Source organism: Panthera onca, chromosome F2, assembly GCF_046562875.1.
Source record: "Panthera onca isolate mPanOnc1 chromosome F2, mPanOnc1 haplotype 2, whole genome shotgun sequence".
Taxonomy (NCBI): Eukaryota; Metazoa; Chordata; class Mammalia; order Carnivora; family Felidae; genus Panthera; species Panthera onca.
Window position 1 is genome coordinate 53,278,503 of NC_138356.1, and position 13,560 is coordinate 53,292,062.

The 13,560-nt window shown below is 35.4% G+C and overlaps 1 protein-coding gene across 1 annotated transcript in view; it reads right to left on the reverse strand.

The window, feature by feature from the left end:
• The window catches only part of RSPO2 (R-spondin 2), a 170,103-nt gene that overhangs the window by 83,983 nt on the left and 72,560 nt on the right, over positions 1-13,560 (reverse strand). The window contains exon 3 of the mRNA XM_060611154.3: positions 736-924. Coding sequence (XP_060467137.1) covers positions 736-924 — 189 coding nt within the window. The remainder of the gene's footprint in view (positions 1-735; positions 925-13,560) is intronic.

The window sequence follows — 13,560 nt, forward strand, 5'->3', positions numbered from 1 at the left end:
ACTCAGAATATTCTAAAATGAACTAAATATTTTAGTTAAATCTTTTATTAGTAATGGTGCTTTACAGAACTCTTTAATATAATGTATTATAGATTAAACTATGGATTACAAACTCAGATAAAAAAAAGAGGCAAAAGGGGCGCCTGGGTGGCTCAGTCCGTTAAGCGTCCGACTTCGGCTCAGGTCACGATCTCGCGGCCCGTGAGTTCGAGCCCCACGTCGGGCTCTGTGCTGACTGCTCGGAGCCCGGAGACTGTTTCAGATTCTGTGTCTCCCTCTCTCTCTGACCCTCCCCCGTTCATGCTCTGTCTCTCTCTGTCTCAAAAATAAATAAACGTTAAAAAAAAAAAATTAAAAAAAAAAAAAGAGGCTAAAAGAAGCCATAGACACTGTAGTAAAGTGGAGACAATGTTCCCAGTATAAAGACATTTAAATTCCTTGGGGATTTTGTTGTTGCGCTAAGTATGCCTTATACAGATCTTCTTAACAAGCTTATGTTGGAGATGCTTGTTATACAAAAAATACTTAAATAACCTAAAAATAAAAAGTGTGTATGCAATGTACTTCTAGACAAAAGATAAAAATATTCTTATCCTACCCCCACTGAATTTTAAGTTAAAGATTGCACTATTTCTGTAGCATATTAAAATTATACTTGTTTTTAGCCAAAATTTTCAATTTCGCTCCCCCCAAGTTTCATAAACAGTAAATAGTAGACAAAAGTCAACTGCTCACTTGCACATCTGTTCATATCTGGGGCTCGGTGTCCATAGTAACCAGATGGACAGGAATGCAGGCATTCTCCATACTGGCGCATGCCTTCTCTTCGAAGAAAGAAGAACAACTTCTGTTGACATCGGCTGCACCCGTTGTCCTTTGAACAAGACAAACAGCCCTTGCAAATGGGATTTGATACATAACTAGCTGTAAGAGAAAACACAAAACACACATTCAAATAGAAGTATGATCAGACCTCTGGTCAATACAACATGCTGAAGAGACAAGGGTCTCTGGTCCTACTCTAATCACATAGAAATGTGGAACAAAATATCCACTCCCAACCTGAAAAAAAAAAAAAAAAAAAAACAAACGGTTAATACACAACCAAACTTAGAAACAAAGAGGAAACTCAGAGGTAGGGCTGAAGGTCTACCATGGCCTGTGGAGATGTTAGACCAGACAGAAGCAGACCTTATGTCAGGGTCTTGAATCAAGGCCAAGAAATATGCACATGAAGACCAGACACTTGGGTCTCCTTATGTAGACTGGAGTTGTGAGGGCTGTTTGCACATGAAACCAGTACTAGAAGCCCCTGCCCTAATTTTCCAGAGAAGATTTCAACCCCAGATTAGGGGAATAGAGTGGGTGAGCACAATAGAGAGAAAACATAGCCTATGAGGCACAAGAACCCCCAAATCCACAATATATCCAAGTATGGGATACAAGTTCAAACTATCAATCCGGTGTCAAATAACTAAATCAAGAGGCTAACATAAAAATGTCAATCCAGGAAAACCCACAAAGTAACAAATATCAAACTACCTTATAAAGTTTTCTACAATCCTGAGGCCTGGAACTTGCATGGAAAACAACCTTCACATCAAAATGAACCAATCACCGGGGGCCTGGGTGCTCAGTTGGTTAAGTGGCCGACTTCACCTCAGGTCATGATTTCATGGTCTGTGAGTTCCAGCCCCGCATCGCATCGGGCTCTGTGCTGATAGCTCGGAGCCTGGAGCCTGCTTCTGTTTCTGTGTCTCCCTCCCCCTCTGCCCCTCCCCCATTTGCACTCTGTCTCTGCCTTTCAAAAATGAACAAATGTTAAACAAACAAACAAAAAAATGAACCAATCACACGTACAAGCAAACCTCCATGGGGAAGAGTCATCAATCTCAGAAAGACAGACTTCACACCTAACCAGTCATATGTAATAGAACCATCTGAAAGTCTAAAATGATTATCTTCAGAATATTTGAAGAGATAAAACAAGAACTAGAAATCACATGGGAAGAAACAGTATCATATAGTGACCGTGCAAGTTAGAAAGAAATGAAAATTTTAAAACTGAAAAAAAATTCTATAGACAAGTTGAATGGTACGTTAGGGGAAAAAAAAGGTATTTAACTAGAAAACATGTTTAAATAACTGTAGCACCAAAAAAGATGAAAATGTGAAAAAGGTACGAAGCATGTAAAAAGAAAAAGTTTTAATACATGATTATTAGGTGTTGTACTATCAAAAAATAGAGAATATGAGTAAGACGTAATATCCAAAGAGATCATGGCTGACCAGTTTCCAGATTTAAAGAAAGAGATGGATTCTTAGATGAAAGCTTCGTAGAACTGAGGAGATCAGTAAAAATAAGTCTGCATCTGAACACAGCATATTCATACTAAAGAATGAAGTCAAACCAGAGAGAAACAGTAAAACCTTGGTTTGCGAGCATAACTCATTCTGGAACATGCTTGTAATCCAAAGCACTTGTATATCAAAGCAAATTGCAAGAACCATTGGCTCAGTTGTGCTCATGTGACGTTCGGCATCATATACTACTTGTATTGCAAGACATCGCTCATTTATTTATCAAGTTAAAATTTGTTAGAAATGTTTGCTTGTCTTGCTGAACACTTGCAGAGTAAGTTACTTGCAATCCAAGGTTTTATTGTACATACAAAGGAATACAATTTTGGCCTCTAGCAGAAATCTCATCAGAAATAATAAGTGTTAGATAGTGAAATATTTTCTTCAGCATGCTAAGAGAAAATTATCAAACTATAATTCTACAAGCAATTAAATGATAGTTTAAGAATGAGGCCAAAATAAAGATCCATTCAGCCAAATTAAAGGCAAGAAACTTATTAACCACTCACCAAAAGAATAAACTGTATGTATTGGAAAAATGAAATGGAACCCAGAAGGAAGTAGAATGTAATATAAGCAATAGTGATCAAATCAATTGAGAAATGTTGGTGTATCTATTAAAAGTTCCAGTTTTTAAAAAGTAATGATTAATTTCCAAGGTTTAAAAATAATACATATCTTATATTTAACAGCAATAATGTGGAAGAGTTGAGGAGGGAAAACAAAAAGCATTTCAAGTTTCTATATTTTGAGTGAAGAAGACCAACACGAATTAAACTTTGTCAAGTTAAATGTATTTGCTAAAACTCTAGGTAGCAACCTCAAAAACAGTAATGTAGAACTTCTAAACCAGTGACAACTACAGATGTCCTAAATGTATAAAATATAAGTAGGAGGTAACAATCCACATGTCTGTGACCAAAAGAATGGATAAATTGTAGTGTATTTTAATGATGAAAAAAACTACTGACACTTTCATGAACAGGAATGAAACTTCTATATATTATGTTGAACAAAGAAAGTCAGATTAAAAAAAGAAAAAGGTATACTCCATATAACTATTTATATTGATGTCAAGGACACGTGAAACTAATCTATGGGGACACAGAACATTAAATGCCTTTGAGGGTTTAAGACTGACTGGAAAGGGGTATACCGGAATTTTTGGCAGGTATGTTTGTTTCCTAAGCCTGCCTTAACAAATTCCACAATGTAGTGACTTCAGCACCAGGAATTCATTCTCTCAGTTCTGTAGGCTAGAAGTCTGAAATCAAGGTGTCCATAGAGCCATGCTTCCTCTGAAGACCATAGGGAAGAATCCTTCTCTCTTCTGGTGGCCCCAGATTTTCCTTGACTGGTGGCAGATCTCCAATCTGACTCCATTGGCACATAGTCTTCTTCTCTATGTACCTCTGTGTGTCCTGTCGCTAACAGAGACCCTGTCATTGGATTTAGGGACCACCTTAATCTAGTATGATCTGCATACTTAAATGTATTTGCAAAGCCCCTATTTTCAAATAAGGTCATATTCTGAGTCTCCAGGTGGACATGAATGAGGGCAGGGGTTGGGGGTGCGGACCCTATTTAACCCACTACAGGAGGTGATGGGCAACGTATATAGTCGTAAAACCTATCCAGCTGTACATTTTTACAAGTAATGTGCATAATTTATAAGTAAATTGTATCTGAAGGTTTTAAACAAGAAAAAAAATGGGTACAAAGGCCATACACTAACTTCAGGATAATGTAATTGTTACTTATAATTACATCTCTTTTGAAGATTCTATAAATTATATTGGATGCTCACCTATGTAATATTACTTACATTTATGGTTATTTTTAAACAGAAATATCCTACTGGATGGACGAGGTGGGATGATACTAAGTAAATGTTGAAATAGCATCTGGAAAATTGATGTATGAACCTTATAAACTTTACTATATCTAATGATAAAAAGAGTAATTTTAAAGAAACAAAATACTGTTTCTAGCCCTAGTATAAAATTCAGATATAAAATCTTATAACCTAATATAATTTCTAAAATATGAAAAACTCATATAACTTTTAGTTATCACTATACCAAGCAAAGTCATAAACATAACAAGATATAGGAGGTCACACTGACTTCATTTTATCAGGTTAACCCACAGAAGAAAGAAGAGAAGGACCAGAAAACTCAGCAACTATTGAGACTTTAGCTTTGAGGCCACATCCTCTTTGCCCTACATACAATTTTTATTGCATATAAAATAATATGAAGCCCTAAGTATTCAAACTAGCAGCCATACAACAAAGTGAGCTGTATACCACACCTTTCCTGTAGTTATAATGACTCAACATCTGATATATTAACAGCTAGTTGTAACAGATCTATACAGGTTTTAGTTCCACAAGATGCTCTCCCTGCTTCTCCTGGGCTCCCAACGGCCCTGATTTGATTTTTATAGCTTCTCTTCTAGGAAGATATTGAAACAGGAGTTTTGTTCTTCTTCTGAAAGGAACTCAGAAACCAGGAATTAGGGCCAAGGTTGCTCTTTGAATTGACCATTAATATCTGATTCTTCCCACCTATCCCAGGATTTTTTTTCTATAAACTGTTCAACTGCTTTATCTGCATATGGAGTCTATTTCATGGACCTTCTCTTATTTACAAACCTATTGATGCTTTCCAAATTGTTTCTTATTTACTACCATATTTTCCAAAATCTGCAACTATGTTGGAAAAAAAAAAAGAATCGACACAGACAAAAAGTTACTTCCTCAGATATAATTCTTCATTATATTTTAGAAGTCTACTTTCTAGACATATATACATTTTTGTATGTGTAACATAACTTTATTTTTCATAACTGACCATACTTTACATGTATGCTAACTTGTTCAATTTCAGTTAAGTTGTGAGCATCTTTTCCTAGCAATGAACAAAACCAGTATCACTCTCTTATTTTTCTGGAAGCATCAGTTCTATCTGCTTCCTCTGTTTACCACAACCACCCATTCACTTATCCCCAACACTACTTTTCTGAAGACCACGACCAGTTTTCTAAACTTTAATGCAAGACCTCATTCTCAGTTTCTGGTCCTCACAACTCCTGTAGCCTGGGTCACTTCAGAAAGTTTTATTCCTCCTGTGGCTTCTATGATAATGTCTCCTCCTATACACTTAATTCCAACTCACTATCCTTATTTCCACTAATTCTCTCATAATTCAGGCTCTTATTATTTCTCACTAAGACATTTATGGTGCCCCAACCCTATATCCACCTTTATTTTACCGTAAAGTCTGTTTTTGGGTTGATTCTCCTGCTTTTATGCTCATTGTAGGATTTCAGTTAGACCTGACTCTGACAATATTGATTTATAAAGCATTTTCATACAGCTGAATGAAAATAAGCCTATACTATTTACAATTTCCCCAGCTGTCTTCTGAAGAGATTCTACTCCGATATGGTTATTAGCATCCTGAGCAGGGTGTAAAGAGTAGGTAAGTTTCAAAAACTGAGATTTGGCTCACCCTCTCTGTGTAAGAAAGGGGTAAAAATTAGAGGGTGGATATGGTGCAGAAATCTGGGTGAGAGGAACAGAACTGGAGTACTCATCAGCTATATGATGGACAAAATGGCTTTGACAGGGGAGGTGACTAGGAGAACCCAACTCATTTTTATTTTCAGGGCTAAGAACATAACCCACCTTAAGCACAAAGACCCTATGGCATGATATTTGGGGAAGCAATTGATGACTCTTGTGAGAGGCAAACCCTTAAATAGGAGTAACCACGAGACTAAGGCAAGGGCAGAGGTTGCTAGTTGGAGATGCATCAAAGGGAGCCCCACACTTCGGAACCCCCTGTAACATGTCTGTGTTCAGAACCCCCTGTAATGTCTGCGGTTAGTTTGCTGGCTGCATTCTGCTCTTCAATTTAACTATAGATTTGGAAAAGAACTATATCAAGGTTGTCCAAATTCCCAATTAGCTTATTAAGACAAAATTTGGAAGATTTACATACGTAGAATGGTTTAAAAAGACTATCATCACAAACAAGTGCTGAAACCATACTTTTAGTTCAAAAGCTAAACTGAGAGCTCTTTATCACCATAAATCACATTCTATACTAACAAATATGGAGAAAAGAGAATTACAGAACCGAGAGAACAAACATAAATTAAAGGCTTTTTGTTTTGTCTTTATGTATCTGAAGCCAACTTTCATCTGGATCACGAAGATTTTAGAGTCAACAAATTGTGCTCCACATTTTTTAAAGGTATTCTTAAAATCATTAAAAGCAAGGCTTTATTTACTTGAACCTTGACTGACTTAATGAAAATGAATCAGGGAATACTTATCTCAATCCATATCTGCTATCTTTATAACCCCACAAATGAGGAATTCTCTTAAAGCAAAAGTGATGTAAGCCATATCCAACATAAGTGCTGTTCCCAGTCACCCATTTTCTCTAGCCATTAATAGTGCTCCTCAACACTGAAGGATAAGAGCACATTTTTTTCTTTTTTCTTTTCTTTTTTTTTTTTTTTTTTTTTTTTTGCAATTTGAAGCTTCATGCCCCAAACGTCAAATAGACTTTTCAGTTGAATGAACCATTGTCCAATGTCAACTATCCTAGTGGTCTCTATCTTGTAAATTAGTAACTTAATTCAACAAGAATTTCTTCATCCATTATATGGTGACTACAGCAATCTCCGTATCTAAAGCCAGGCAAAAACAGACTTTAAACAGGACTAATTTATTTGGTCAGGATCTTAATAAGTTAAATGGCTCTGCCTATTGCTAGGAGGTTTAATTCAACTGTGCAGGTGAATAAACAGATCTTAATTCCCAGCTTTGATGACCATGTTTATTTGCTCTCTCTGTAAGCTTCAACTTTTCCAACACTAAAGCCTGCTGAGATCCAGAGCTTCATCATTCCAACCAAAACACTTTTTTCTAAGTCTAGACCCACCCAAAATTCTAAAGATGAAATATATCACATAAAACATTAACAAATTTCAGAAAGGTGTTAGGCAGTACTATTAACACAAGTCTACACATATCTCCCTGACAGGGAAAGGAATATGTGGATATATATAAAACAAGAAAAATTATCAGGCAGAACCCAGGTCAAAATACCTATATTACTAACAAGTATATAAAGAGAGAAAAACAGCATAAATATAACCTCTTTTTCTTAATTCTAGTTATTTGATTTGTGTTCCTCTTAAATTGAAAAGTAAGTTTGGTCTTTTATGAATGCTGGTATTTTAAGTTTGATCCTTTGTTAAATTAAATCCAGTTATTCACATTTTATCCCATTGAGCATTTTATGTAGGTGTTGAATGCCCATCTGTTTCTAATATACTCCTAACACTTTTTAAAAGTGTTCCCCTGTTTCAGAATTTAGCCCTTGCCAAGCAAAAAGAAATCTAAATTCCTTCCTAGTGAAGGAATCCATTCCTGACAAAAGGTACAAATTTCTAACTCTAAAATAATGGGACTTAACAATGGGCTGTTGGCCTCTTAGCTTTGCTCCATCTTTGCTAGTACAACATTACAATTTCAACAAATTTTTAAAAGTAAACAGTTAACTTCATCATTCAAATTTATGAAATCGCTAATATTTGTGCTTCCCAATCCCAAATTCAAGATACAGGTTTAAAATGAAAAACCCTATCTCTGGCACCAATAACAAGAAACCTGCCTATTGGATCCTATACAAATTGAGTTGGGAACAGATCCTCCCACTAGAACTTGGCAACATTAGGATAAAAATCCTTTAATCATGTGAACTACCCAAGCTCAAACTCAACTAAGTAATCAAGGTCATGAGTTAAGGAGCTATGAAAGATTTGAGCAAAATGAAAAATTGCTATCTTAGGATACTTTACTAAGTTTTACACTAAGTTGTAAATATTTATAGGAAATAGCATCACGGAACATGCAATTTGATCTTTGATATAAAGACAACGAATGTTAATGCTCTAGATTATTATACTCACCATGCCCCAGAAAGAAAATAGACGTTAAAACTAACAATGTTAACAAAGCTTAGACAGAGAAAAATTTCTCAAATTTCCATTAACGTTTTAGAGGAGCTAGATTAGCATGAATTTATTCTAGAAAAAAATTGAGAATAAAAGACAAACTTGCACCAAGAATTCCAAAATTTTACAATCTCTAGAGTTAAACCATATTTCTCATTATCTCTTCTCAGCTTTTATCATGAGTTCTGTAACAGGTAACAATATTGTTAAGTAAAAGCCTTATAAAAATTTAACTTCTCTAAGTACTAGCTTTGAGAAATCCTTATTAATTGGCTACCTAAAAATTTGTTAATTATTTAATAATTTATAATTCCATTTTATTCACCTACAATGAATGAATGACTTAATAGGTCTTTATCTCTAGAAGTAATCCTTGGGAAAATATTATTTCTAAAAATTTATAAGCCCCCCCCAACATGGAAATCATCTTTAGAGATGAATATTCTTAATGACATCAGGATTAAAGGTCTTTAATTAGATGCTCTTGCTTCACTTACAAAAATATGTATCTCACTGTACAAAAACTCAAGGCTACCAAGAGATTTTAAAATATGGGGGGAGAGAGCTAAATGGAGTTATGGATTTATTATAACATGTGAAGTGCTAATAACTTGAAAAACAAAAAAGGAAAAAAATGAGCACAGTTATATGCTCATTATTTGCCCATGCCAGTGCCATTTGAGCCATAATCCCCATAGTTGGGCACCTGAGAAGTACATTTACAACCACAGTTAACTGTGGCCATAGTGTGATTCACTGGGCAGGTTTTTGTTTTGTTTTTTTTTTTTTACATGGAACAGGGAAGCAGAAAGCCTCTATGAGGCGTGACTCATGCATGCTTCAAGTGGGACAGCTAAGATGTCATAGAGAAGCCCAGAATAATCAATAACTGCAGGCCAAGGAAAGATAATGAACTAAGACAAAGTTGCAAAATAAACATGAAGTCTTACATGGGTCTGTTTGAGGGCGCAACAAACATATCCATAACATGAGAAATACATTCTCCTTCTAACTTAACAAGTCAGACATCATTAACAATCAAGACAGTCTGCCCAAACTTGAGGAGCAAGCAGCTCAGGTTGAACATAAAAATTCAAAAGAATTAAATGGGATTTCAAAATTCTCCAAAAACATGTTTTCAAAATGGTCGTTAATACCCTAAGTAAAATGACAAGTCACATAAATGGAAAAAGGTAGTTATGTATATATAGCCTCTTATAAAAAATAAAATCCTAAACCCTCAATTTAGCATATACAATTCCCCAAATGATGAAGTATTTCCCATAATTAACATTCATTTTGAAAGCCAAGCCCTATAAGAATTATTCCTTTTCCTCCCCTAAAACTCTTTGACACAAAAATATTAATGCATATCCCTATACCAGACATTAATTCTGACAGATAATAGGGGAGAAAGTGTATAATTAAGGATCAAAACACACTCATCACAAAACTAAGCTACTCAAGAGGGCAAATACCACCACCAGAATCATATGCTCTTCAGCTTCAACAACTACTAACACTATTAATTAGTTGATGAAATCCGAGAAAAATATAAGATGGCTTGAGACTGCTCATTTTTTTTCAACGATACATGATGTTTTTGAGACAAAAAAATCAGATCTTCTGTTATATAAAATAAGCCACTCACCTGAATCTGTGAGAAAGAAAAAAATTTACTCTATAAAACTGTTCTAGTGCTAAAAGTAAGCTTAAAGTTAGAATGTGTGCAGTCCTATAAGCCATAGCTAGAAATTGCTGTGTAGCACAGATTTCCCTTGCCAAGGTTGGCTTGGGCTTTCACAACATACTTAAGCAACCCTATGGAAATGTTGACAGACTGCTGGTGCTAATGGTAACTCCAACATGAGATCTAAATATATACATTTAGGAAGATTGTGAAACTACCACTCTCGCACAGTTCCATGTTTATATAAGAAGATAATCCAATTATTTAAATAGAGAAAAACAAATTGCTCACAAGCAGAGCCAGAATTTTATTCCAAAAAGTGCTTAAGTACATCTTACACTAACACTTCTTCAAAATAGCTTTACATGCTTTGTAAGGGCCATAGTGTCTGACCTGCCTAATTGCCTGTAGAAAAAAATCTCCCCCATTTGGACTACACAAAAATTAAGTTGTTTTTAAAAGGGGAGGATGGGAGGGATGGTGTCTATTCAATATATATTCCCATCATGCACAAGCTATTCAACTATTCCACATGTACACCTGCTTCCTAGAATAGAAACTAGTTTGGTAACTCCTGCTTATTCCACTTTTAATTTTAAAACAATAAATGGAAAGCAAACTGGATGGCTTATTTGGTGTCATAAACACAGCCCTCAAGAAGAATCTGTGTCATAACTAACCAGATTAAAGACTCCATGTGTTTTAGATGTGGAAACTTCCATGGATCATGCCACTGTGTCTGAAAATTGAGAATAAACACTGCTAGCTATGCTGTCCCAGAGAAAGGTTTCTTCAAAGATAATAAAATTTTTTTAAGCTGCATTAATGAAAAACACACTAACAAACCCTTAGGGCTGACAAACATTATTATGCAACAATTATTAAGGACTACACTGTGAAGCAAGGGAAAAAAGTAAAAGCTTTATTACATTCAATGTAGGTCACTCTTGTTAAAACCACACACACACACACACACACACACACACACACACACACACACACACACACACACACCTGAACAGAAGTGAGAATGATTCGCTATTAAATCTCCAGACCTACAGAAGATAGTTTTCAATTTTTAAATCGATTGTCTGCATTTAACATTTATAAACAGTTTATTTTAAAATGTTTTGTCGATATGCCTCACAGCATTCCTTACCTCAGACCCAGTTTGAAATCTAGCTGTTTAACCATATTTATTCTGAGAAAATTCTGTCTACTCAGAACAAGAAGCAATGAAAAAGAGGAAAGTCAAAAAGGGTGGGTGGGGGAGAAGAAAACGAACTTTGGAGAACCTAATACGTGACAAACTGCAGGCTACATGCTTTCATACTTTTTGAAAGTAATGCTTATTACTCATAATTTCTGTTTATCAAAGTGAATAAACAGATCAGAGAGTTTAAGAAACCTTTCCAAGGTCATACAGTTTGTTTGTGACAAATTTGAATCCAGCTCTCACAAAAGCCATGCTTTTTCTTTCCCCATTAAGAGATATATGTATAGCACCTAGGGGAAAAAATGCATTCTAGCATGATTAAAACTGTGAGTTTTTCAAATTAGGCTGTGCCTTTTAATTTGCTCCCTGCACTTTGCTCTGTTTTTAGCTGCAGCAAAATAACCAAAATTCCTTTTGATGATTAGTCACTAAGAGCACTATACTAATTCTTTCCTAACGTAAGTAGGAATATATTAAGTCTCATAAACCAACCAAATTAAGATGTCATTCACAAAAACATTTCAGAGTAACACTGCTGATACAACAGAAAGGAGAACAGGGAGAAACTGAGTTACAGGGTTCTCCTAGCAGAGGTTAAAGAGAATCTTCAGAATTATAAATGGAAAGTATTTCACTGTTTGGGCATACAGCAAAAGGCCAGCACTTCTTCAATAGGGATCTCTACTTAACAAGTTCAAAGAAAAAAAAAAAAAAAACCTACCCAAACCATACAATTTCCTGCAAATGGGCCACTCTCCTGTCTTTGAAGACAGATGCTATCCTGGCTAAAGGGCCTTTGAAGTAACACAGCAAGCATACCTGTGTAATTAGAAAGGCTGGGGACACCATTCAAATGATCCAAAACTAGACTTTTAAGATGTGCTAAAGTGGGGAGATATGGACTAACATTCTGATGCAGGAGAAACCTCTGTTCTAAACAGATTTGGAGACCAATTTGCCACTGCTTTCTGACCACAGTTCTCCTCCATTTCCTCCAGGCCTTGGAAGACAAAAACAAATTGCCTATTAATGAAAAACTATAAATAGTGTTTGGTCACTCTCAAAAAGTGGCAAAACTATATATGTATGTGTTTACAGACACAGATGTATAGATAGCCATAGACATGGATATATGCCTACATTTACAGATTATATACAGACGTATGCATGTGCTATTTTTTCTAAACCATTTCAGTAGTGGTGGCAGACATTATGCTCTTTTATCTCTACATTTTTTCAGTGTTCACTACATATTTCCAAAAATAAGGACATTGTCTTACATCAGCCATATTGATATAATACTATTTTCTAATCCACAGTCCATATTCAATTATTCCAATAACGTCATTTATATCTATTTTTCTCCTACACTAGAATCCCATCCAACTTTATGCACTGCATTAGACTGTCTTTTTTAGTCTCCTTAATCTGGAACACCTCCTCTTTCATTAACTTGCATTTTGGAAGAGAATAGGTCAGTTATTTACAGAATGTTTACTTGGGTTTGTCTGATACTCCCTCATGATTGGCCACACATTCTTTGGATAATGTATGAAGTGATGTTGTGTCCTTTCTTGTGCATGCCAAGGAGCAACAAATGAATTTGGTTCCATTACTCATGATATTAACCTTGATCCCTTAGTTAAGATGTTATCTTCCAGGTTTCTATACTATGAAGTTATTACTTTCACCTCTGTAACAAGTAATTTTTGAAAAAATACAGTAAGATTGTATAAATATCCTGTTCCTCATCATAATTATGCACAATAGTTATGGTATTCTTTTTTATGCTTGCCTAAATGAACTATTACTCTGATGGTTCTCAAAGGTGATTTTCTAACTCCATCATTCCTTCTCCATTGATAAGGGGGAATTCAGTTGTTAGGAGGAGCTTCCCCTTCTCCCTCATTTGTCTGTTTTTATCAGTAGGGAACCATGGATTTTATTCAGTGGACTGTCATCTGTTACTGTATTTAATGCTCAACTTATCCTAGATTTGTTCAGTGAGAGCACTACAAGGTACCATGGTTTTTAAATTTTATTTTATGTGCATGCCACCAAGTGTTTTGGGTAAACATGAAGATTTAATTTATCCTGGAAGAGCTAAGAAATAGGTGGTAATAGAAGCTGGGTATTAAAGAGAAAGCAGAAGTTTGAGGAGGATATCTCAAAGAGAGAGAGAACAGTATGTATGAGATTTATGCACAGTGTTGGGGAATGCAAGGAAAAAAATGTTTAGTAGATCAGACAAATCTTG